The following is a 27,078-nucleotide window of genomic DNA, read 5'->3' as shown; positions in this document are numbered from 1 at the left end:
GTAACATAATCTTATTCTTCTCATGCTTGCCTTTATCAAGTTCAGATGTTATCATCTGTTTTTCTTCTTTCATTAACTATACACATATCTCATACATTTCATTAACTATACACATGCTTGCCTTTATCAAGTTCAGATGTTATCATCTGTTTTTCTTCTTTCATTAACTATACACATATCTCTCAAAATAATTAATGCCAAAAATAATGTAACAACTAGGTGATGACTGCATCATTACATAGCCCCACTAAACTCTCTCATATCATTATTTATCAAACACTCTCAATTTTATCACATGCACATACATACATATATATTCAGCAAAAACAATTCAAAGTTACTTGCATCAAGAAGAATGCATTATCAAATTATATGCTAATAGCAGGTATGGTAATGATTTTGCCTTTTCCTCAATAATTTTCAAATATTCACTGTCTCAATGTTTGTAAGAATTTTGCAATTTCTATAACTGTATATATTCATACAATGAATACATAATTATAACACAGTAATTGTAAAATTATATATTAACATATTGTGTATTTTATATTTACATTTAACTTTAAAGGTTAATAACACTTTTTTTCATGTTTGATACTTGATACATTAGGATGATATAATTTGGATTTGAAAATTCTGCTTTTTCTTGATACTATTATGAGGGTAGGGAATTACCTTCTGCAGCTTTAATTACCTCAGTTAAATTTGATTAGTTTACTAAAATATGTACATGAAATATTTGCTACATAGGGTAAATTATCAGAAATGCATTTAAGCTAAAATGTGTTCCCTATCCTGAATTAACAGTCACTGTCTTTATTTTAATTTTCATAATGTGAACAATGATTGATCTGGCTTGAACAGTTCTGCCTAAACGTCTGTCAGGGAATGCTCAACAGGCAAAATAGATCTTCACTCTAGTTCAGCAAGCCTCATTTCCAATATCTCCAGTTCTTCACATAATATCACAAAATAAATAAATTTTCTGTATTTTTAAAAATACTTCTTTTGATCAAGGTCTTTCTCATTTCCCAATTCTGCAATGATTTTCAATGTGAAAATGATTGCATGAAACTAAAAGTTTGAAAAAGATTTATTAACTAATGACTTAGGATTTTAAAACTGAATGAAATTCAAGAAATGATTATGAAAGATGAAATTTTGAAATGTTTAAGGTCTATAAATTCACAAAAGAAACACAGTGAGTTACATAGTAAAACGGTCAGTTAGTTACAAGCTAAAGAAAGAACAATTATTAATTTAATATTTAATTAAAATCAAAAAAATAGTTCACACTGTTCAAATTAACTTCATATTATCCCAGTTATATAATCAGTTCATAAGAAGTCCAGTTAGAGAGCAGAATATCTTAATATATTGTATACAGTAGGAATTTACTTACATAGGTTAATTATTAGCTTATATAATTCCTTTGACACTTATCATTGCATGTTTTGATGCCAAATGCAGCGATATCATCAGCAGAGAAAAGTCTCAAATAATTATGATTTAAAAAAGAAAAATCATAATAGAATGATAAAATATCACAATAACATTAAAGACTGAATTATCACCTGGCTAGTAGGCTCAAGTTGTCAGATATCAATGCTACTAGGCTACATGGTCTGATATCAAATATGCCATTGCAAAATAGTAATGAAGACAATCATTCTCGGTAGTGTGCATGAAGAACAACAGTTGTAAAATGTTGAAAATCTTCGCATTATCACAACCACCTTAGTAGAAGTCGCTGAATTTTCAGAAGAGCCAAACTCTGGCAACTACTTACATAAACATTTTTCAGTCAAACAACATTGCTATTTCCATATGTGTTCCTTTAGTTGTACTCTATGTTCCAATGGTTTTTTTGTAGACAAATCAAGATATTTTTTGCCTTAGACTCAATTTTAAAATATGTGCTTGTGGAATTTGCCAGCAAAAGAAGAAACTGCAGTAAAATTTCTGCCTGAATACAGTATTTTACAATAAAATCACTGAAGAGAACAACGATGAGATGTACTGGTATACAGCCAATGCTGCGGAAATATGGCATTTTGTCCAACAATACAGAATGCAAAATTTCACATTTTATAATACTGTACTTCAGGAACTGAATTTTATGAAAATGCAATGTGAAAAACAGCATGCAAAGTGTTAGAATGAAGTTTGTAAATTGGTCTGAAGATAGCTGCGTCTCACTAACAACAGCTGTTCACTTTATTGCTAGCCAGTGCACAATGCCAAACTTGGGCACTTTTTTTAACCCTTTCGATCCTAATGGGCCCATCTGTCTCAGAGATTAGATTTCATTCCCTATTGGGTAAATAAAACTCACATTTAAATGAGTTTTTATGTCTACAGTCTTTTTAAGGAAACAAATATATGACTAAAGAAACCTAGCTTATTTGCCAAATTGGTCAGGTTGCACTTTGTAAAGACTACTTTATGTCATATCACACTTATTATTTAGGTATTTTTGTACTGTAAGAATAAAATATCTAGTACATTTAATTTAACTTTATTATTTATTCACATGCAGTGTAAAGTTATTATCACAATATCCTAGATGACTGGGACAAATAGTCCCAGTTGAAAATATGATTCAGACATATTATCCCACGAGATTCCCAGGAAACTGGTAAAGTTCAAAACTTTAAACATTACACTTCTTTTAGTATGTCAACATTAAATTAAATTGTTTTTTATGGTTATATTTTAATTATGCAAAAGTTGGGTCAAAAGGGTTAAAGCAAAAAAAAAGGTGGGGGATCACATCGTGAAGTGATCAACAACAACAAAAAATTACAGGATTTCTTGAAAAAGTGTTTTATTATCAAAGTTTCTTGCTTTATAAATTTCATTGAGCAATTGCTTGTTTACAAAATCTTTGCACACCGCCATTTTGATGATGGCTCTTGCCTTTGGCTTGATAAAAAATTAGTTATTAATGCTTTGCAGGGAATAACAATAACCAAAAAGTACTGAATTTCATTAGCTGAATTCAGACACTACAACATACCAGCACAGAATATGCTGGTGACTATTGAAAAATATGGAAGATCCAAGGATTAAATATTTCGGAATGGTTAAGGGTATAGTACCCTCTACCTCCACATCATAAAACAGTGAGCAAAATTTGGGAAAGAATACATAATAGTCATTAAGGAAGTTAAAAAGAAAGACAATATGACTTGAAAAATTTTAAGAAGAAAGAAAAACTTTTAAAAGTTTCAAAAGTTCTCAAAAGTTTTAGAAAAATTAACAGCGATTAGCAGGACTCGATCTCAGGACCTTTCGTATTTAAGTCTTAACAAGCTAAAAAAAAATAAGCTTATGCTTATGCTGCAAAATTAGAGAATGTTCTTTATTGCTGTTTCCAAATATTTCGTTTTATTTATCCTTAACCCAAAAGTGCAGGAAAATAAAAAATCTTAAAATGCATCAATATCGCACTCCCAATGTATGGTATTACTTTAACAGGAAGTACCAATTTCTTCCCCCATTATTTTACTATTAGTCTATAATTTTTTCATGCTATTTTAATGAATTTTTCTTGTTTTCCAGGGAAATATTCCCCCACCCCTGCATAAAGAACAAATATATTGCTAGTTCTTCAATATATACATATATATACATATACAAATGAAGCTGCTAACATTTGAACCAAGTTCAGTATTATTAAATATACTCTGGAAAATAAAATAAGTAAATTATCAAAAATAAAAAATAGAAAAAATGGATAGAAAAGCTAGCCCATCTTCAATTTTCTCTTTGGACTAAAAAGAATATCAAATCTAAATGTAACTAAATTATGTAAATGAAAAATAATTGCTTTAGAGATCAATCCAAAGCTTTCACTCTATTTCTATGATTTTTATCCCCACGCTATATACAATTCTGCTGTTTGTTGTGTATAAAGATTAATGTTAAGAATATTAAGGAATTTAAGTCATGCACAGACTTATAATAACCTTTAATTCTTTAGTGCTAGTCATTATCATTCTCAGAGCTCAAGACTTTATGATGAGGCTGGAAGAAAGGAAAAAAAACAAGGTGGTCATACGAGGTGTGCTGAGGAAAAGCAAAAAAAAAGTCTGAAAGGTTTCAGATTTTAAATTACATCCAAAGGGAAGATTTTTTTTAACATTTTGTGTGTTACATTTACTTATTAAATATCACATTCTTCGCACTTAAACCATAAAATTCAGTTCAAGTGCAATATTGCAAAATAGTTTTAAAATGAGCATATCTTTAGAATTTCCGATACAGAGCCTTGCGCGCTGGAGATAAAAATGTTTTTTTCTCTACAATGTTGCTAATTCTCACTTTGAAATCCTTGAGTTTGTTAATCAAAAATTCATTAAAGTTTTACAAAGTATGAAATTGATAATAAAACACATTCCAAGTTTCAAATTTGGGCTTCCACATGCCCATATTCACAGTAGGATTATGTCATTCAAATTTTGATGGCTCTACATACCGTTGTTTTATCATAATGCGAGAAATATATATACATTTATGCAGATTTTTCATTATTTAATTTCTTCAAATATAATGCAGGACTCTAACATTTGCTGGCAGTAGTTTGAAAAATGATTTGCCGTTTGTTGTTAATCGATGCAAAATCACAAAACAAAAACAATAGTCCTTCAGGGGCAAAGCCCCTTTGGACTAAAAACAATCTGTTAACCAGAACAGAAATTGATCTTAGCTGTAACCTCATGGTGGGCGGAAACTTTTTTACCTCTGGAGGCAGTTAATACACGAGGCTGTTTTATTTTCCTTTTATCTAGAAAGGAGTTGTGCATTAGGTTTTAGCATGTGCAATGACATCTTTTGCTGTAAAAATTATTAGTTTTGGAAGTTAACAAAAAGCTTGAAATCTTTCCAGGGTTTGTACGCATTTTTGCACATGTTAATTAAGGACTTCTAAGGACCATTAATAGAAAACAATAAGGACCTATTAGCAAGCGGGAGCTGAAAAAATTCAATTAAAGATATTATCTATGCCTGAACTTCACTTTTATAATGCAAGCCTAAGAATAAAATAGATAGTAAGTAGGATGCATTATTATTAAACATAATTTAATAAACATAATTATAAAACAAATTTGACAATAAAATCAACTTTAAAAAATTTTAAAGTAGGATTAAATATTTTACACTTATAATAGCCGAACATATTTGAAAGAAAATTTTATTTGAGGTTTAGTAACAGTTAGCTTTATGTTGATTTTTTCTTTCATGTCTCATTTTGACACGTACTTGCTCAGACCAGAGGTTTAGTAAATAGCATAGGTTAAAATGAGAAGTAAAATCATAATCAGCATGATTCATAACAGAAGACTGACTGTTGCTACCACTGCTGCTTGCCTAAAGAGAGACCAACTGATCAGAATAAACCTGAAAGTATGATGTTGGCATAGTTTGCAAATTTTGAAAGTTAGTTGTGCATTGCCTGTCTGATGCAGTTCGTGCTGTAGCTTCGTGAAGAGTTCCTAGGGTTGTAGCCCAGTTAATATACTTTAAGGTTCCAATAAGCCACTACGGTACCAGGAGTAATAAGTTGTTTTTTATTACTTTCAGTCTCATTAGATGCAAAGAATGTTTTACATTAACTTTTATATTTTTGTGCTGTATCTTGTGACCAGAGTAAATATTAATGAAATGCAATAACTCGCTTTAATATTCAGAGATAACTTTTAAGGGTGAGCAGTAGTTACAAATAATTAAATTAGGTAGTTAGATAGCCTTGGTCATTATAGATTTGCATAATCACTATTAAATTATTTATATTTTAAAAATGTTTGTCAAAAAAGCATTACCAAAATCACATTTGCACATTAAAAACTACAAAACATTTATATATTGTAGCAATAATACACAACACAAAATTTATGCATCTTTTTAATTTTGTAGGGTTTATTTTAATTTTTTAAAAGTTACTTTTAATTTTGAAACCCTTTCCTTTAAATTTTTATTTTCCACCTACAACACCAGAATGAGATTTCAGTTTCACATTTTATGTAAATGAAGTAGAACCAGTATTTAATGGGAAGTTCAGTCACTTCCTTAGAAGAGTTCAGGCATTCTCAATAGAGCATGTTATGCCTTCAGGCCACGTCGTTGTTTTAAGCCTATCCAGCTATGTACGGCCCTAGTTTTACATGCCTGTTAGATTTTGCTGGTGAGGTTTAATTACAGGCCAACTTGATTATCTATGTCTGTACAGCTTCGGCTAAAGTTTCGCTAGTTAGAATTAGTTTACTTTCTTATTTTCTATCTTACGTTAAAGCCCAAGAGGAGGCTTTCCTTTAAGCCCAGGAGGGCTGTCTGTTAGTATTTCTTTGAGTGAATAAAAGGATATTTTAACCATTCTTTGTTTTAACTATTTTATAGTTGTAAGAAGACATGCAAATAGTTGCTAGACACTTCTCTAAAGTTCTAGTAGCCAAGGACATGTAAATTAGTAGTAGTTCTAGTAGCCAAGGACATGTAACTTTTTAATTTGAAGCCCTCCCAGACATTTTGGCTAATTTATATCAATTTGCTTCTCTTTAAGCTCTTTTCTAACAATTAGAAATTTGTTTCAACTGTTTCAATATGCAAACTAAAGCTCCTGCTAGTTTCTGTGTCCTTTATCTCCTAACTTGTCATTCTTTCAGCAATGTACCTATGAGGTTTTACTTGATCTGCAAAAAGTTAAACAGTCCAAAACCCCTGTCAGATGTGAAGTTACTGCCCTGTCTGAAATTACCTACAAAGTCTGATAAAGTTTTAAATAAACCTTTTATTTAAAAAGAGCTTAAACATAAAGGCACGTTTTTAAGTTAACAAAATCAACTACAGCTCATGGTAATGTAATTAAACAGGAAGAGTAAAATTCAAACTAAAATGTGGACTAATAGTCAAAGACTACACAATTTAATTTGAATCTATAATGGCTCAGTAACTCTTATCATCGTAATAGATTCAAACATTGGCAACAATAACACAAAGACGAATAATTACAAATTATCAGAGCTGGCAGGAACTAATGCTGTGTGTAAGCAGAGGCGAAAAACACACTGTCTTACAATTCAAAAACCCATGTTAGAAACTATCTAACTGATTGTAAAGGCTGAAATTGATTGATGATTGTAATGGTTGATAGTAAAAGCTGAAATTATAAACAACTGGTTAATTTACATAATAATAACTGCCTATATCTTTGAAGAATAATGTTAGAATAAACTCTTTACATATTCAGTTTTTTCCTTCAATATGTTTCCTCTTCATTTTAGAATGTTTGGATTTAATTAGAGATTTCTGTTATTCTAAAAAAACTAAATGCATTTTGAATATATAGCAAAAGCAACTACTTTTATTTCTTTAGTTATATGAACACTCAGAATAAGTATGAAATAATTCAGTTGAATCCGGTTAATTGGATCACTGGATAATCAGACCAGCCACTTTTTCGGACCGAATCCTAAAGAACCGAAACAAATCATATGTACATAAGTCTAATATTATACGCTTATTTGGATCAGAATTCCGTTTAATCGGACCAAAAGACGCGAGAGCAAATAAGAAACAGAAGCCACAAGTTGGCCGTGTACAGCGGATGTACAGGTGGTCTGCGACATATGGCAGGGTCTATAGCTGCGCTCCCCAGGAGAACTCTTTGTCAAAGGTCAGGAATTCCTTAAATTGCATCACAACAGCAAAACCAGTGGGAGATGAACACGCGCACCATTTTCTTTGTCCTTTCTTAAAACAGAGTAACCAATAGCCGGCAGCGATGTTATTGGTCCCACTGCATCTCCGATTTTCGTGGAAATGTACAATAGAGTTCCAGCTCCACTTGAAAGGAATTCCCGCCCGTCAACCATGATTAAAGTTTACACGAGAAAGCTATCATTTGACCACCCTTTTGGGATGATTTAAGTGTCAAAGCTTTGAATGGCAAGCATTTTATCTCCCTCTTGACCTCAATATCTTGACCCCGAAACACCAAGGTTTCTTCAGACCACTTTAGTCAGTGAACTGTCCCCTGCCAAAATGTCATGATGGGACAGGACGTTAGCTGAAAAAATTGGTTCCTGGATAAGATCAAGCAACAACCACAAAACACTAGTCAGCATCGGTTGGTGGAAATTACCAGATTGGCAAAGACTACAATTTCACCCATGATAAAACAAAAGAATGAGCTGTGAGAAGAATGGGCACAATGTGAAGGACGAGGAGGAACTCCAAAAAAAACGGAAGCATGAAGGAAAGGATCCAGACGTCGATGAGGCCCTTAAGACGTTCCCTGCCATTTGGTATTATCATTGTAAAATGAAGAATTTTTTAAAAATTCATTATGCTGCCAATTATGGGCATCTTAATACTACTGCTGATGCCCTCATTTAAAACTGATATACGTACGATAAAAAAAATTATATGTGAAGATGCAACTTGTTTGGCATAGTAATGTTCAGCCAAGTATTTGTTAAACTAATTCCTAGAAAAATAAATTTATTGTTTTATTGTGTTATGCATGTTAAACTATATAACCTTTCCTTGATAATTATGATTTTTGCACTATTTTAATTATTGTAAGGTATACGCCAGAAACAAAATAATACAAATGTAAAGCGTGGGGCGCCTGAACGGGAAGTCTTCAAAAAACGGTCTGACAGGGAACGTATTAATAAATGGTTAACCATTATTACTGGACGAGCTGTGCGAGTAAGCAGCTCAATGTTAAAATGCAAAGCAGAAGAACTCACTAAAAAGCTGGGCCACGATGACTTTAAAGCTATGGACGGTTGGTTGTCTCGATGGAAATCCAGACATGACATGAAATTCAAGAAAGCACATGGCGAGAAAGTGCTGAGAATGCAAATGCTGAAGAATGGAAATCAAAAAAACTGCCTGACCTTCTTGAAACTTTTTCAGCTGATGACATCTACAATGCTGATGAAACTGGGCTGTATTGTCATGTTACACCGGACAGATCATTAAGTTACAAACATGTTGCACTCTCTGGCTCCAAAAAAAATGATGGATCGCATAACTGTCTCGTGATGCTCTAACATGTCAGGAGCAAGCAAGAGGAAGCTATTGGTTATAGGAAAAAGCACTAAGCCTCGCTGCTTTAAAGGACTTAGGAGGGACAGTTTACCAGTTGTCTATCGTGCAAACAGAAATGCGTGGATGACCCCTGAACTTTTTTAAGAATGGCTGAAGGGCTAGGACAGAGAGCTACATCGCCAGTTGAGAAAAGTACTGCTTCTTCTTGACAACTGTAGAGCACATCCTCGTTTAGATTGCTTGAAGAACATCCAGCTGGAACTTCTACCTCTCAGGACCACAGTTTTGGACCAGCCAATGGACATGGGCATCATAAAAAATTTGAAGACCCTTTATCCTGCAAGGTTGGTTAATTACATCCTTGAAGTAATTGAAAAACGTTTGCTGACCTTATCGTCAAAAGCCAGCGAAGTCAGTGCAAAGGTCAACATCTTACAAGCAGTTACATTTATGGCCAACAGCTGACAAAAAGTGAGCAGTGAGACAATTCAGAACTGTTCTTCTCACTGTGGCTTTAAGCACTTGGTTTTGGAAATGGATGTGGCCAAGCTCATTGAACGTGAAAATGATGATGGACATGTGGAACTTCAGCAGACACAAAATTGCGAAAAATTTTTATCCATCGACAACAAGCTTCAATGCTACGATGACAATGAAGCTGCGATGCTGCAATTGTTGCTTGAGTTGCAGCAAAACACACAATAGCATCAGAAGACCAAGAAAGTGATGATGATGATGCCGCTAATAAGTTGGTACTAGTGACAAAACAGGATGCGAGGAAATGCGTTGAAACTTTGCGTCGATATTTCATGCAGGAGAGAAACGAAGGCAGTCCCATTGCTGCGTTAGATGTTTGTGGCAATTTTGTTCACGTGCAATCCGTCAAGAGAACGAACGCATCAGATCACATTGCATAAGTTCTTCAAATTTTGACTGGAACTTAGTAAGAACTTGTTTTTATCATGGAGATCATTTCTTGGAATTTGTTTCTAAATTAATTTTCTCAATGAAAAAAGTTCGACTGTAGTTCTTGTTTGTACATGTATGTTCGCCATAGTTTGTACCGCACAATAAAGGTCATAATTACATTTTAGTACATGATTTACATGTGAATTTACTGTTTGCTACATACAGCACGCCTCATCTTACAACACAGGACATGTTCGTATAATCGGACCAGCCGGTTATTAGGACCAAAACGATCACTTCCCGATGTGGTCCGATTAACCGGAATCGACTGTATATGATAAGTGACGAAATTTTGTGGCAGAAAGAATTTAGTGACACACCAAGGAACAAAATCTAGTATTGGAAAAACTCTTAGAGTTTAGGACCCACAGAGATTACAGCAGGTAGGAAAATGCCTAGCGCCACCCCTAAGTATAATGCATTGAGACATACAAGATGAATCTTTTAAATTGTCAGTTTTCAATTCTTTCATAAACAGAAAAATTCCTTTCTACAAATGCCCATCCACACGATAAGAAGAATTTTTGATATTTTCCATGCTTGCATCTAGTGAAAAGTAGAGAAAATAAAGGGAAGATACACATGTTAAGAAAAAGACTTCTAGTATCAGAGGTAAAGCATTCAAATATTATATTTTCATTGTTCTTCCAAAAATTCTCCAAAAAGTATGAAATTTATCACAAACTTTCTGTAAAATATGTCCATTATGTGTTAATACTATGAAGACATTTTTCATTTACTCACATTTTTCTGGAACCTTCTAAAGAATCGTGAGTCTCTAAATCTTGCCTTCTAATCCTTCTAAACTGTCAAAGTTGTACTGCCTAAAATCCTAGAGAAAAATTACCCCTACCAATTCTGTAACAGCAAAAGCCAGCCCCCCCCCCTTTTTTAAAGAGGTAAAGAAAGTGTAAAATTAATTTTACAGAGAAAACTGATGCATATTTTGTGAATTCTGAATATTCTGACACAATTATATGGAAAAAACTTAAAAAAAGACACTTTTAATTAATTACATAGCTACTTTGCTTTTGCTAAGAACTGTTTCGTACACTGTACTTTATTATAGCATTTATTGCCTTACTTATTTTTCAAATTCAAAATATTGTACAAAATGTCGCCAAAATGGAAAGTGTCACTTTATAATAAAACAATGAAAAACAAAAATGGTGTGGTGTTGGTGGTGTATTTAATTATGGCAAAGCACACGAGGGCTATCTGCCTAAAGGGAGGGATGCCTTTCGTGGAGGACTTTCTAAGGGAAACTGGCTCGTATACACGTTACACATGGGGAAAACCACGAAAACGCCCATGCAGCCAGCCCGTTCGCGGAAAAACAAAAATGCTTTATTTTAATGTTACTTCTTAACTATATAATTTCAATATATTACCATTATTTTAATGATTTTCAATCTCATAATGTTAAAAAAAAATTGCGAAAAAATTCACAGATTTCCGAATTTAAAATTTTCTATAGAAACTTATCATAAAATCCCCAAAATGTTGGTAAGTCGCCAAATTTAGAAACGTTTAATAAAAGATTAACATCCCCAAAAGCAAAAAGTTGTTTAAGAGCTCTTCATTAGAAAAAAATGAAATAATTTTGAAATGCTTATGTTTCATTTCTTGCCAAAAAACTCGAGTATCCAACATTTGTATTAGAAACAGGAACAAATTATAACTCATGAACCCATTCAAAAGATAACCATATTTGTCAGTGAAACGCCAAAAATATTCCACCAAAATGCTAATTCACACTGAAAATGGCAGTCATAAAAACAGACAGAAATTCCAGAGGATTAAAATTAAGGACCTTCTGCTAATTTTGATTGAAATTAAGGACTTTAAAGGACCAAAAATCAATTCCAAAAAAAAACTTAAGGACTTTTAAGGACTCAAGGACCGTATTAACCCTGCTTTAGTATGCAATTATATTTTGTGTGGAAATCTGATAATTTATTGCTCCATTACTTTTGGTTAAAAGGAGAAGGTATAAAACTAAAGGATTAGATAAAAGATAAATCCTAATCTCTAATTTAATCAATGATGTGGTTCATGGGTACTGGCAGTTAAGAGATCGAGTTTTCTTATAAGACTGCAGACACACAGAAAGAGAATTGCTTTGAAATTTTCCTAGAGATTTGTTGTAAATTTTGGTTATGCAAGAAAAATGCTAAAGATATAGGGACACATTAAAAGATTAGTTCAATTGCAGTTCATCTTTATTGGAAGGTCATCAGTCACTATGCTCTGAGATGTATAGGACAACATTAAACGGGTATTATGCCATATAGGAACACAGAAAAGAAGAATTCGGAAAAAAAAATCTTAAATACAAGGACTCTGAGACAGTGTTAAAGCTAGTGGGATATAAAATAGCTGCTGCCTAGAAAAACTTATCACTATGTTCATAAACAATATTTCTTCTCAATGCCTCAAAAGCAATTTAATAACTCAGGACTGTATCCCAAAGCAGTGCACAACAAGAGTTTTAATTTGAGGTATCCATACAGTCAATTTGGAACAGACTGGGATATGCATGAAATGGTAAGTGATGAAAAGTACTATGTGCAGGCATGCTAATTCAAAGGTTTTGTTTAAAGTCAAAATTAAGTTAAGTCGATTAAAAAAAAGTCAAGTCAAAATCTGGAGCGTCTGGTACATGGCTTTGTTTTACATATTATGTTTATGCACATAAGCCTTTTTGTGAACTTAAAATCTTTCTAGTACAGTCAAATACCGAAAATTCGACCTGAAATTTGTGCGGCCTTCTAAATGTAGACATTCAGTTTATAGGTTCAGGAAACTGCAACATGGGGAACGCAAAACTGAAGAAAAGAGAAATACTTACCAAAACAGAAATATTAACCAAATCATTGACCATCATGGTAAAAGTTCCCCCCCCCCTTCTACATCAAGGTAAAGAAGCCGATGACTTTACTCAACTCGTCTTTCGAGTTATGACTTACTAGATTGCATTTCCTGAGCTTCACAAAACTGTTTAGTGGTACTCTTTTGTTTTTTATCCAGATTTTTTGAAGGTAAAAATATTTCTAATTTTAGAGATTCTTAATACAGTGACAGGTAGGAAATGCATTACGTAAATGGCACTACAAATCATAGTTTCTGAACAAAATTCTTTCAAAAGATCATTCCATTTCCCTTTGTGACTATTAAAAGAATTTAAAATTAAGACTGCATCTATTTGTTAGCAGAGTCATGGAATTCTGTTTTCCAAACATTAGTAAATGGCTGGAGTAATGTATGGCCATCTTCTCTGTTTACTGAGAGTGATGACAGTGAATTTTCTGGTTTTGCGAGCAGAGGGTAAACAAGAGAATTGCTTCTTTATTTGAAAGAATAAACAAATGAAGAGGCTTTGTGAGAAGACATTTCTGAATGGATGATGTATCCAAATGAGCAACACTAGCATATCAGATGACTGATGAAAAATGAAATTATTGGTTCTATTTTGACCTCCACACAGTAAGAAACGATTCCGACATTGACACAAATAGTGAATTCGAAAGGAGTAAGAAAGTATCATTTCATGAAAGTCTGGAATATCCTGAAAAATACCTAATTTTTTTTAACAACAGAGCTGTGTCACAAAGCAAGAGATTACATATAATTTACAAAAAAAAAAAAAAAAAAAAAAAATTACTCTGAAGCACCCTTAAGTTTTATAACAAATCTCTATCAGAAAAAAATTTGAAACATGTACAAAAAATTAAATATTTTATTCTTTATTAATGTCTGTTATTTTCATGTATCTTTAAATTTATGGGTCCTTAAGGGGTATCAGAAACCCCTATACCGACAATGTTAAATTGGCCATTTTCAATGTACCTTTTCTCAAAATCTGCTGTAGATACAAGCTTGGAAATTTTTTCTGTAATTAAAGTATACCTATCTGACTATACTGAAATGAGCTTTTGAAACATTTTGAATTTTAGAGTAAATTACAAGATATTTTGTTAGGCATAGTAAAATTTAGCACTTTTCTCACACCAAAAAATTTTTTTTTTAAATTTTTTCTAAGTTTATTACAAAAAGCTCATTTCAGTAAATATTAGGGAACCTAATAAATAAGCCATAAAAAGTTTAGATACTTCTGAGCAGTAGTTCCTGAGAAAAGGTACATCGAGTATAAAAAAATCACGTTTGGAGAAAAACGCATGTGTGTAAAAAACCCTCATTGATCAAAGCAGTAGATGACAAATTAAAACTAGATTTTTTTTACAGTTCTAATTGTCATAGAGATTAAAGAATGGCATTTTTAGAAAGATAAAAGTGTAGAGAATTTGAAAATGCAAAAATCCGAAATCACAATTTTTTGAAGATTTTGGGGTTCCAACTCCCCTTAATGTTTGTATATGTCCTTATTTATTTTTCACTTTAAGACTAAATATTATGATTTATGTTTTCTGTCCTGAAATCTGCAAAATGCTTGAATCTACACAACCTCTAGTCCTAAGCATTGCAAAATTCTGGTCTTCTGCTGTAAATGGGATTATTTTCCCTTAAATTGTGCCAATTATATAGTAATCTATTCCATACTTTTCCATTACGCACCTGACCCACATTCTGGTATTTTTTTTTTTTTTTAATCGTAAACAATTTCTGATTATAAGCATAGTTTATAGGTAGCAATTTATAGTTTCAAAGAATTTTTTCATTCTTAATTACCAAAAAAAACTGAAATAAATTTATAAATATCCGCTGGTATGGCAAAAAACATTTTGGCCTTCGGATATATGCGATGCGACAAGAATTCTTAGTAAGTAAGAGTCAAAATGCTGGCAGGCAGTACTTCTTCGGCATTTGATTAGGTATGAAAAGTTGTGACTGGATTGAACTGAAAATAAATGAATGATTCATTGTGAAATTATTACATTTCACAGCACTCAGATGATTTGTAACTTTCCCAGCAGTTCGAAACTACTGCTGTTCTATCTGCTATATTATTCTCTATCGCATCCATTAAACTCTTCGCAGAGCAATCTGGAATATAATAAGAAGCACTCTCCCGTTTCTCGCCATAAACCTCTGAAAACCAACTGTGGATGTAATATGTGACCTACGTCATGTTTCCGTTCCATGAACCAACTTTCATTAATTTGTACAATTTTGTCAGCACCACTGACCTTAGTTTTATGATGAGATATCAAAGAACTGCAACAAACCTTTTGAAGATAACTGTTCCACTCCACTGTCATACTGTTATTTAATTGAAGTTGTCATTAACAAAAGTTAATGGAAGTCAGCTCTTCACACTACGAATAAATAAATCGTACGCTGAATGAGAAATAGAACGTGTGAATTCTTAAATCACATTCCTTTTTCAGAGGCCTTTCTCTTCTCTGCCTGACCAAAGATAGCAAAACATTTTAGCCTCCAACAAATATTTGACTTTTCATCGGATGCTTATTTGAACACCGACACTTTTATCTTGAAAGAATATAATTACCACTTGTTAGTTTGTTGGTAAATTCCAAATTTTCAAATCCATTGAGGTAAAATACAGAAATCAAACATACAAAACAACGAATTTGAGAGAAATGAACTGCCCAAGAAAAGCGAATTGATACATGGTTTGGTTCTGAGATGTAAATGAGTACTTAAGTTAAATTAATTCAAATTTCAAATGTTAAGCATAGTATTCTTTTCCACTATGCACCTGCCAACACTTTTTGGTAGGTGACAAGTGTTGATCTATTGGCCATCATCTGCCATGCAGTGCTAGTATTTGCCACTAATAAATTATTCTCATAACTGGAAACTTTCCGCCCATCATTCCGCGTCGTCCCCCCCCTTCCCGCAGAGCAGCGTGAAATTGATAAACAGATTTCGGAATGATTAGAGAATCAAAGGATATGCCTCTATCCATTTTTTGCAGCAATTCCACTTTTTGTTTGATGGACATCGAAACATGCTTTCGCTTTGTAGATCCTTTGGTAGCTCCAGAATCGGAAATTCTGTTTTACATAATCGAAAGTTCAAGCTTACTTTTATAAAATTGCTCTAAAAGCCTGCAAAAAATAAAATGCCGGATCCAATTAGAAGATTAAGGAACAACGCAATCTGCAACATTAACTGAAATAGATAATTAGATCATTTTAGCTTAGCTTATACCGTCCGTTATACATTAAACATGCATGCATAAACGTATTATGTGCATGCGCAGAAAGTTTCTAGCTTTGGGGTCCGGATTAAAGACTTTTGACTATATTATGAAAAACCCTATTATGACGTAATTGGTTGCCTCAATTTGACTGATAGGAAAAAGATTTGTAAGGGCTTGTTTGTGTGTTGGATGTTGGTTAGGAAGTTGCTTATTTTGCGGTTTACACCATAAAACGGCTGAATGTGGTAAGATTAATTTGACATTTCTATAGGATTTGGAACAAAGAGGGTGGAAGCATTAAATGATTGGTGTGTAAATGAAGGTTTACTTAGTAGTAATTATAAGTGTCCTGTTTGTACAAAGGAAATGCATATGGTCGAACATGAAGATAGTTCAGATGGCTCTGAATGGGTTTGTCGCAAGAAAGGTTCAAATGGTCACCATATAAAACGTTCCATTAGAAAGCGAACATGGTTTGAGGAAAGTTTTTAAATGCCACTAAGGAGTTTTGTGTGCCACAGACTGAAGACGCAGAAATTTCTAAATAAGGTAGGAGGCTATTTCCTTTGTGTAGTGCGTAGTGCTTTCTTATGTTATTTCATTGTTTGATTTAAAATGCAGTTTATTGAGATTACATACCTTTGCGCGCAATGCTGAGTTTGTGCAATTCTGGGATTTATTTTTAAGTGAAAATAGGTCGATGTGAACATGGATAGCGAGTTTGTGCATTTCTTTGACTTGTTATTTTGGCTTTGTTTAGTGGCGAATTTTAGCACGAAAATCGCTGCTAAACAAAGCTAAAATAACAAATCAAAGAACTGCATAAACTCTGTGTCCATGTACCACCAAAAATCACCAAGGGGGCACCATCAAATATAGTTTTACCCAGAATAGTGGCACATAATTCTAAACAAAAGCAATCAAAATCAATAAAGGTAAAAGTATAGTTTAGGGTACCCCTTGGCGAAATTTGGCAGTACATGGATACCGATTTTGTGCAATTCTTTGACTCGTTGTGTTTGCTTTCGATTTTTGCGCCAAAAATCGCTGCTACACAAAGCCAAAATAACAAGCCAAACTAGTGCACAAACTCCCTATCCATGTACACATCGACTTATTTTCACTTGAAAAAAATCCCTGATTTGCACAAAAATAGCATTGTGCACTCCTTTGACTTTAACCATGTACACGTTCACCTATTTTCACTTTAAAAAAAATCCCAGAATTGCACAAACTTGCACTGCGCACTCCCTTTACTTTGTCCATGTACACATCGATATATTTTCACTTACAAAGTCAAATGAGCATCAAATTCTACAATATAGGCAAACAAAAAATACATAATCTCAATAAAATACATTTTAAACCAAACAATAAAATAACATAAAAAAGAAAAAACATGTTATACATTTAAGCACTACCAAAAGCAAATATTCACTTACCATGATTTTCGAGTTCACTTCATACACCAAGAGCCACATAAAAATCAAAATATCAATCAAATGACTTTTTTCAAACCCGGTACTTTTTCTGATCGAACGCTTCACATAGTGACCATCTGAACCTTTCTTCCTACAAACCCATTCAAATCCATCTAAACAGTTATGTTCGACTAGACGCATATCCTTCCTACATACAGGACACTTATAATGGCTACTAAGTAAACCTTCATTTACACACCAGTCAATTAAAGCTCTTTTCCCCTTTCGCTCCAAATTGTACAGAAACTTCAAATTAATCTTACTACACTCGGCCATTCTACCCTCTAGAGAATCAAACCAACACACACCACAAAAACGCTTACAACACATCTCATGATTCAAAATTTCTCACAATCATGCACCCCATTACGTCACAATAGGGTTTCCATAACATTGAACTACTCAGGCTACCATAAATGAAACAACAACTTGGCGATAAATCAAACAACTTCGCCATACCACAAGGGGTATCTTAAAGTCTGCTCTACCCTCAATAAAATTTTAAAATTGAGAAACACTGGCGACAAAACACTCACCTCTTTTAATAAACTCTTCTTTTTTGCACTGTTACCCTATGTGCTGAGCAATCTGCTTTTGCCTAACACTTAAACACAGACGTGGGGTCTATATGACCATGCCAATATTTTAGAACTACGAAACTGCTTATAAGTTATACAGTTTTTCTTCTTCTTTTCAGTACTTTCAAGTTGGCATAAAATATAAATATTCCTAAATTTTTATTAAACTCTATCCGTTAAGTTTTTTTTTTTTTTTAATAATTTTTAAATTTGGGCCATGGTCATATAGACCTCACTTCTGCGTTTACGTTACTTTTTTCTAGCATGAGGGGCAGATGGCTTTATTACTACTTGAGTGTCAAAATTTGTACAAGAACTCAACTATAGAGGTTTGACATAGGTTGGGTACTATGAAATAATAATAAAAAAAAAATTTAAAAAAAATTAAAAAAAAAAAAAAAAACAGAGAGAGAAATACCAGGTGAATTTTTTCCAAATAAAATTAAAAGTGGTGGATCTTCTCATTATGCATTCACACATAGAATGACTCTCGTTTTACAGGTGCCTCAAAAATTAAAAAGCGTTATTCTCATTTCTTCAGTGCATCATTCGAAATCAGAAGACCTTGAAACTGAGAAACCAGAAATAATAACATTTTACAACGTGACTGAAGGAAGTGTAGATGCACTGGATGAAAAATGTTCTAAACATTCTACAAGCCGAAGAACAAGGCGATGGCCAATGGCCATATTCTTCAGGTTTACTTGATGTAAGTGGAATTAATGCACTTATCACTCATTAAGAGATAGTGCCAAATTGGCGGAAAAAATTAATTTTTAATGGAGTTATTATCAGAATTAGTGAAACCACATATAGAACAGAGGCTTCAAAAGCCAACTTTGAACCAAGAAATAAAAATGTGCATTCAGAGAGTGCTAGGAGTTTCCAGCGGAATCTATTCTAGCCCATATGTAACTGATACCCCTAAAAAGAACAAAACATAGTTTCTTGTCCCTCCTAGATTGAGAAGAAAAACTACTAACTATGTTTCAGCCTCAAGAATCCAATATGTAATGAATGTGCCAAGAGAATTTGCAAAAATTGTGTTAAAAATGCTTAAAATAATGTGCTGCATTTTTTTAATATTCTTTACATATCATACTTTTTGTATTATTTTATATAATCCAGATTCTGTAGAGGAAAAATTTATTAAATAGTTTAGTTTGTACACATTTGCAAGTAAGTAATGTTTATTTCATTTATTTAATTAATTGTTCCATACTTTTTCATATATAATTTTAAAATTAAATTTTATGCATTAATTTTAGAGTTTTAAAAAAAAATTAATTACTCCACTATAACAAGCAAAGTGTATTGATGCTTATATAATAACAAGAGTATATTATTTTAAAATTTTATATTTTTAAAATGCATAAAATAGAGCACAGTCTGAGAGACCACTTCTCCGTGTTTACGTAACAGAAAATGAATGTCTGTACTTAAGGGTTAAAAAAAAATCAGAGAACTGTACAAATTCGGCATCGTCAGACGTATGGGTTGACGCATAAATACTTTTTGGCAACATATTGCTTTGTCTTGTGAATAGTATTTCAAACATTTTCAGTGGAAGTGCAGATCATTAGAAAGTTTCATTTTTTCATTAAAACTCAGAATGTTAAGTACTAAAAACTCTAGAAATCTGAAACAAAACACTTTAATGCTCTTTAACTATGTCTTATGAACTTCGCAACACTTCATGATTTTTTCAAAGAACACGGCGTTTAGAGTCATACATTTTGCACAAGCCCTCACTCTATTTTCACTTGGCAAGTTGATTCATTCACTAAAGCTTAGCCACATACTGACATGCTAGCACCAACGACTTTTTGTAATTAGTAATTAAATAAGTAAACAGGGATTTTGTAATTAAATAAGTAAAGTATCAGGCATTTTGTAATTAAATAAGTAAACAGGGAAAGTTAAATATGAAAATAACTGACTGTTAGCAGCATATTTTCATATTTAACTTTCCCTGTTTACTTATTTAATTATGAAATGCCTGGTACTTTTTTACTAAGATTAATCACCCTAATTAGTCATTAAAATTGTACAAACTTAATTGCGGAATCTGCAGTACACAAATTTTTAATGTCATCAAATACTTATGCAGTCATCACTTTAAAAAGGAAGGACTGAATGATTTATATGTAATATAAAATTTCCCAATAAACAATAAAAATATTTATCTAAGAGTATCAATATTATAAAATATCATTGTGCAGATACAGAAAAATTAAGGCATTTTTAACTATGGAATTAATATATATAATTGTTAAGGAAGAATTTTTCTCTCATGCACACACAAAATGAATATGACATTATTAATACCTCATTAAGTCTTTTTTGAGATTATGCATTCAATGTACCATTAAAAACTATTCCATATCTAGAATCTGCTTTAAAAATACAACATTTAATCCTCATATAAAGCATCATTTGATTGGAAAAAATAATTAATATGAACTGTTTTATTTTATTCAATACTCAAACAGTAGCACATAATGAAATGCAATAAATAAAAATTAAAATTACCATATATACAATATACAGAAAGGGAAATACAATGCGTGTATTCCGATTATAATTTAACTAAAACAGAAATCTTTCAGAATATTCATTTTTTATGAATGACTTATTTACACACAATTTTTGGAATTTCTTTTTGTTTTTGTAAAATTATCTCTCAACCAAAATACAACTTTAGTTTAATCTTAATATTACATTTTTCAGACAAATCCTTCAATTAAATCCATACAAATCTTTAGTTAAAGACTACTAAAACATGGAAATCATGAGGGGCATGAGGCGAAAAAATGTTGTAAATTAAAAAATAAAAAATTCGTATTCCCTCATTTGTTTACAAAATTAATTTTTAATCTCAAGTTTTAACTTTTTATAACGAACAGTAAATCCATAGCTGCGATAATAAAACATTATGTATTTAGCATGGAGATCAATTATTCCAAATTACACATTTAACATATTGATACTTATGCAAATCAACTTTTTAAAACAAATTATCCATTAATTGCTTTACATTAATCCTCTTTCATAAGGCTTTTTGTTAATTATACTGATATATATTTCTCTTTTTAATATTATTTAAAGAGTTAAGTTTTGGAATGGAAAAGATGTTGAGAAAAAGGGATAAACGAGATCAAAAGCATCTATTACAAAAACAAGAGGAATTTTTCCCCTCATTCTCATTTTTTGCTCTGGATGAAAATATAGCATTAATATGCATAACATTTCAAAATCTGAATTCTAATTATTACTCCAAACTTATCGCTCAGTTGATTTGATAACACACCGGTGATACTTGCGGTAACTATTTCCGCATTTAAGAAAACACTCACTTCGCTAATATTTACGACCGCGAAACGAGAATCAAAAAATAGCCCGTTTTGTACGCATAAATCGTATTTTTCATATCAGATTCTCAGAGTATGAAGTTTAAAGAGTTATGTTACCTCTTCAACAGTTGGGTGGCGAACCCTTTCATCTTGTTTATTTCGTGAAAGGTTTTGTTTTATCCTTGATATTGTAGGTATGGATGCGGCGGCCATTTTAATTTCACTTGTCAGTTGTATCAGGAAGGTCCCGTTTCCTGATTGGTTCTTTTGAGATTTACCCTTCATTATTGACCATAAGCGCTAACGGAAAGGACAGATGTTCATAAAAACGATGAAAAACGCAACTGTCTTTAACATACGGAGCAAATACTGCGCCACTTCTATTTGTTTACGAAATAATAGCTTAATTAATCCTGTAAACAACATCACGTTAAACCATAACCAGCAGTATTTAATTGAAATACCTGCACTGTAATTATAAAGGAAATAAATTATTTACCGAGATTTCAGAAGTTAACACATCGTTTAGAATTCATTTAATTTATACTCTTAAGGAATACCTCTTTCTTTATTATATATATTTTAAAAGAATTTCAAGAAAGACAACAGAATCTTTCAATGTTGATATTTAATTATTCTCCATTTGTTACGAATTTCAAAAACACAATGATTTCGATTATTATTTGTCCAAAACTATTATACCAGTAGCTGTCTCTCTCTTTCTATATATACATTTGTAATATTTTGGCAGGTAGGCACAGGAATGACAAAGCTTGACAATATGACTACATCAGAGTGCGGACATTGTGGCTGAGTAGAAGGCTGCAAAATGACGACAAAGAAGGATTTAGCTTTTTAAATTCCAGATCTTTATTCAATTCTCACAGCAGATCATTTTGCCTTTAGATGAGATTTTCCAAATTACATATTCAATAGTGATTTAACTAAGTAAGATTAAATTTAGACTTTCTACGTCATAACTGTTCTAACAAAGGGAATAAAGATGTGATGAGCAGCAGCAAGGATTTGTAGCATCAGTAGAAGAAAGCAGTCTGTTCCAAGTTCCGCTGGGTACGCAGCTGATTAACTTTCAGAGATTGCAAGTTTTGTTCTGGCTGTCTGAGTTAGTTGCTATCGCGTGTACTGTATGTTTATACTAGCGGTTATATAATATGCCAAAATGTTCTCGAAAGTACTGGTCTAGGGGGAAGATCCTGAAACTGCGGAAAGTAAATTGTGGGTTGCTGTTGTTATATTTAATTCATGAGGGTACACTTTTAGCTTTTAGAAACTATTTATTTACAATCTTAGAATGTATAATCACAGAGAACTGCAATACCAGCATAGTTCTATTTTGTATCTGTATCCAAGGTGTTGCCAATTACAATTACTAAATATTAAATGTTACCATTTACAAATTATTAAATATTACAGCTGTTCGCACAGAGCAAAGCCATCGTATTTTTATATTATATATATATATATATATATATTAAGGGATAAGGTTCGGAGAACAGCCTTGGTTGCGCCAACTTGGCTCCTTTAAGGATATGGGCGACATTTCATTATGCCAACGGAACTAAATATCATGTGGGGAATAGGTGCTAAGGAGAAAAGGAAAATACATGGGGGAAAACAGGATTAAGATGTGTTTATATTTGTTTGGTATCTCTGATTGCTAATTTGGTTCTGTTATGTTGCTAAATTAGCATTAAAAGTCGAGTAATGTGCGTTTATTGCGAAAACGCAGGACAATTACTTTTCAATCCGATTTTATATATGTATTAATATATCACATTTCTGCTCATATGATCTACATATGTATCAGATAACTAGCTACTTTTGACACTTATTTCTGGATTTGTACTATTTTACATTTTTTTCTGCTTTGAAAACCCAAGTATTGAAGCATTATGTGTATGCTTGTGAAAATATTATTTCAGATATTCTCGTATAACTAACTATACTATAATCTCATATTATTCAGTTCTCATGTAACTACGATAGAAATATGCTTCTATTATTTACTTTAAAAATGCAGTATTTGGTAGCCATTCTAGAATTAGTTCTGTAATGTTATATAATGTTAATTGTCTTATGCATTATTTTTTCTAAATATTCATTTCCATAAAGAATATATAGTCAGTGTAGAGAATGCGAGTTCAATATATTTTAAAGACAGAAATAATAAACAAAAAATAAAAGGGAGACTACACATGCAAGAGATAAAAGGGACCATATTCTAAAGAAAGTTAATAAACTCAAAATGATGTGAAAGTATAGCCCATGCCACAAAATTCACTTAAGTATTATTTCTGAGTGGTAAAGCAGAACATATATATATCTGAGTGCATTTGTATATCTAAAATAAAATCTGTTATTAGTTGCTGATGAAAAAGTAAGAAAACAATTTTTATGAATAGAAATTTATGTATTGGGAAGTACTTCGCATTTTGATCTCTCAGGAAGAACACCAATAGAAATCTTAATTTGTGGTCCCCTATTGATTCCGTAGTTTTCTCATCAGTTTACAGCAATTTTTGTTTTGTTTTAAGGTTAGGCATAAAATTTTCATCAACAAGGATAAATGTGTTATTTACTTTGGCTTCTTCTTCGAGTAGTGCAAACATCTGAGTACTTGGTCTGTGGCGACCTACCTTCATCAAGTAAGTTACTTTCGAATTTACTGCGAACTAACAGAGATGATTCTAAATGCTGAGGAACAGTCACTAAAATGGCAAAAATTCTAAACATAAAAAGAGCGCGATCACATAGCACTTCTCATAGAAACGAAACATATAAGACAAGCTGTCGAACTGGTGAGCATTTAAACAAAAATAAAGTTAAGCATGTAAAGGCAATGTAAGTCTTAAGGAGATTATAACAAATTTTAAAATAATGCAAACTCATAAACGGACTCAAAATACAAAACATGAAATCTAGGTACTAAATACGCCCTACTTACTAAATTACCGCATACGTGCGAACATATCAATGTATCAATGTAGTGAGTATACTAAAAAATAATTACCAAATGATTGTGGTATAATATTTCTTATTATTGGCAGCACTAAAATTATATTACAAACGATGCATATTATTTAATGCTTATGGTTTTACAGTGCTATGCTGTCTAGGAATGAAAATATAAAGTGCCGATGCATTACGTAGGCTGCCAAAATATCAATTACACTCTGAATTTTGAAATACCACCAGACCTCGAAGTTGAAATAATAAGTTATTTTTGAAACAGCTTGAAAATCCTCTCGGACAGCGGTCTCAAACTGGCTGCACGCAAGCCAAAATATTGCGAAGTAGTTTTACCATGGAGCAGTTTTACATGGCCTGGGAATGCACTTCAATTATGCATTTGTAGCGAATATGGTGTTTATAGTTTTAGCAACACAAATATATAGACTAGGCTTATCTGCACAACCGCTATTAAAGGATAAATAGATAGAAAAGATAGGTCGAGGCTTTGACTCTTGTATGCCTGCATGCTAGGCTAAAGGACTGGGTTAAGGTGGGAGACTTTACACGTCGGTATAATATAATCAGTAAATTTAGTTCATTAGCCAATAGTTTAGAGCGCTTGAATATTCTGATGGTGTTTTTTTTTTTTTTTTTTTTTTTTTTTTTTTTTTTTTATATAAGTCCAAAGGGATTTCAGTCCCTAAGGACTATTGCTTTCGTTTTGGCATTTTGCGTCGGACTCATAAAAGTCGGTTCACTTTTCAAACTGTTGCCACAAAATGTTAGAGTCCTGCATTATATTTGAAGAAATTAAATAATGAAAAATCTGCATAAATGATTGTCTATTTCTCGCATTGTGATAAAACAATGGTACATAGAGCCATCGAATTTTGAATGACGAAATCCTACTGCGAATATGGGCATCTGAAATCCCAAATTTGGAATTTGTTTTATTATAGATTTTATATTTTGTAAAACTTTAACGAATTTTTGATTTACAAACTCAATGCTTTAAAAGCGAGAAATGGCAACGTTATATATATATAAAAAAAAAAATACTTTTATCTCCAGCTCGCGAGACTGTATATCGGAAATTCTAAAGATATGCTTAATTTAACATTATTTTGCGATATTGCTCTTGAACTGAATTTTATGGTTTAAGTGCAAAGAACATGATATTTAATAAATAAAGGTAACACTCAAAACGTTAAAAAAACGCCCCTTTGGACGTAATTTAAAATCTGAAAAATTTCAGTTTTTTTTTTTTTTTTTTTTTTTTTTTTTTTTTTTTTTTTTTTTTTTTCCTGTTTAACAAGTACTCCTGATATATACTTTGAGTCTGTTACTGGTTGTTTAGCTGGATCCCAAGTCATTGTATAGCTGCTCAGTTCATACTGCTAAAGAGATTGAGAAAAACTAACGTATAACATACCAAACCTGTTTACTGTGCTCTGTTTTAGATCTGCATTATATCAATACCTAACGTATGGAAATATGTATTGACTTTGTTGTTTCTTACACGATACAGCATACAAATAATGCTCAAAGTCAATGCATGCTTCCAATATATATATACATATTTCTCATTTTAACATATCACTACTTTTGGTTCCATGTATTTCTTTAGCCATACCTATACAGATGACGAAACACGAATTCGGTAATTGAAGAGTTAGGCTTTGGGCCAAATTTCCCTTGAAAGGACCTGTCTCTTGCCTGCTCAACAATTATTCACTTTATGAATATTAAAATCTATTTTTGAAATTTTAAAGTTTTTAAAATAAATTTTTTGGGATTTTATTATGTTTTTCTAGTATGTACATGCTTGCACATTATTAAATTTTTCTGGGATGCGTCATTTCTAGATTTAATCTATATCATATTGTAGAGTCATTAGGTTAATTGGAAGCAGAAAAGATGAAAAATATGCAACCGCCTTCGCCGGGAATCCAACCACGGACCTCTGGAATACCGGCCCAGCGTGCTACCGTTACACCACGAAGGCAAGCTAGGAAAGTGGAAGAAAATACCTTATAATATGACTTTTATATAATGCTCTGACGAAAACAACTTATATCAGAATCGACTTCAATCAACAATAATTTTAGAACTTCGCCAATTATCCAATCAAATGGTATTGAAACCGACTCTAATCCATTCTAAATTAAAATTTCATCCTGAACACAACACATTTCGCTCTTGTTTCTTGGCCTAACTAGATTGCTGCTGGCTGTTGCTCTTCTTATCTCAAAAATATGAATGTTATATCCTAGGCTTCGCCTGGATGACTAATATGCATGATTAATATGCCACGTTATTTGTGTCCGCAAAGTGTTTAACTAAAATAAAAGGCATATTATTTAAACCCGCTATGATTGCTTTTAATTAAATTTATTACTTATGCAACTATTGCTTTGTTTCAATATCTGATGTCTGCGACATTCCCAAATTATAATTTACATACATGCATATTAACATTAAACATATTATCATTTAACGCACACATATATATACAGTGTCTCACAAAAGTGATGGGA

The 27,078-nt window shown here is 32.2% G+C and overlaps 1 protein-coding gene across 2 annotated transcripts in view; it reads right to left on the bottom strand.

Moving 5' to 3' along the window:
• The window catches only part of LOC118186114 (uncharacterized), a 149,494-nt gene extending 127,626 nt beyond the window's left edge, over positions 1–21,868 (bottom strand). The window contains exon 1 of one of the 2 annotated variants that reach the window (XM_035356142.2): positions 21,686–21,868. In XM_035356142.2, coding sequence (XP_035212033.2) covers positions 21,686–21,853 — 168 coding nt within the window. In that variant the 5' untranslated portion in view covers positions 21,854–21,868. The remainder of the gene's footprint in view (positions 1–21,685) is intronic. The other variant, XM_035356149.2, reaches the window with a different exon arrangement.
• Positions 21,869–27,078: the final 5,210 nt, after the last annotated feature.

The sequence above is a fragment of the Stegodyphus dumicola genome, chromosome 1, assembly GCF_044657685.1.
Source record: "Stegodyphus dumicola isolate Sdum_Otavi_A_Nest chromosome 1, ASM4465768v1".
In the NCBI taxonomy this organism is placed as follows: Eukaryota; Metazoa; Arthropoda; class Arachnida; order Araneae; family Eresidae; genus Stegodyphus; species Stegodyphus dumicola.
The sequence above is the reverse complement of the archived record's forward strand: the minus strand, read 5'-3'. Positions and strand labels throughout refer to the sequence as shown.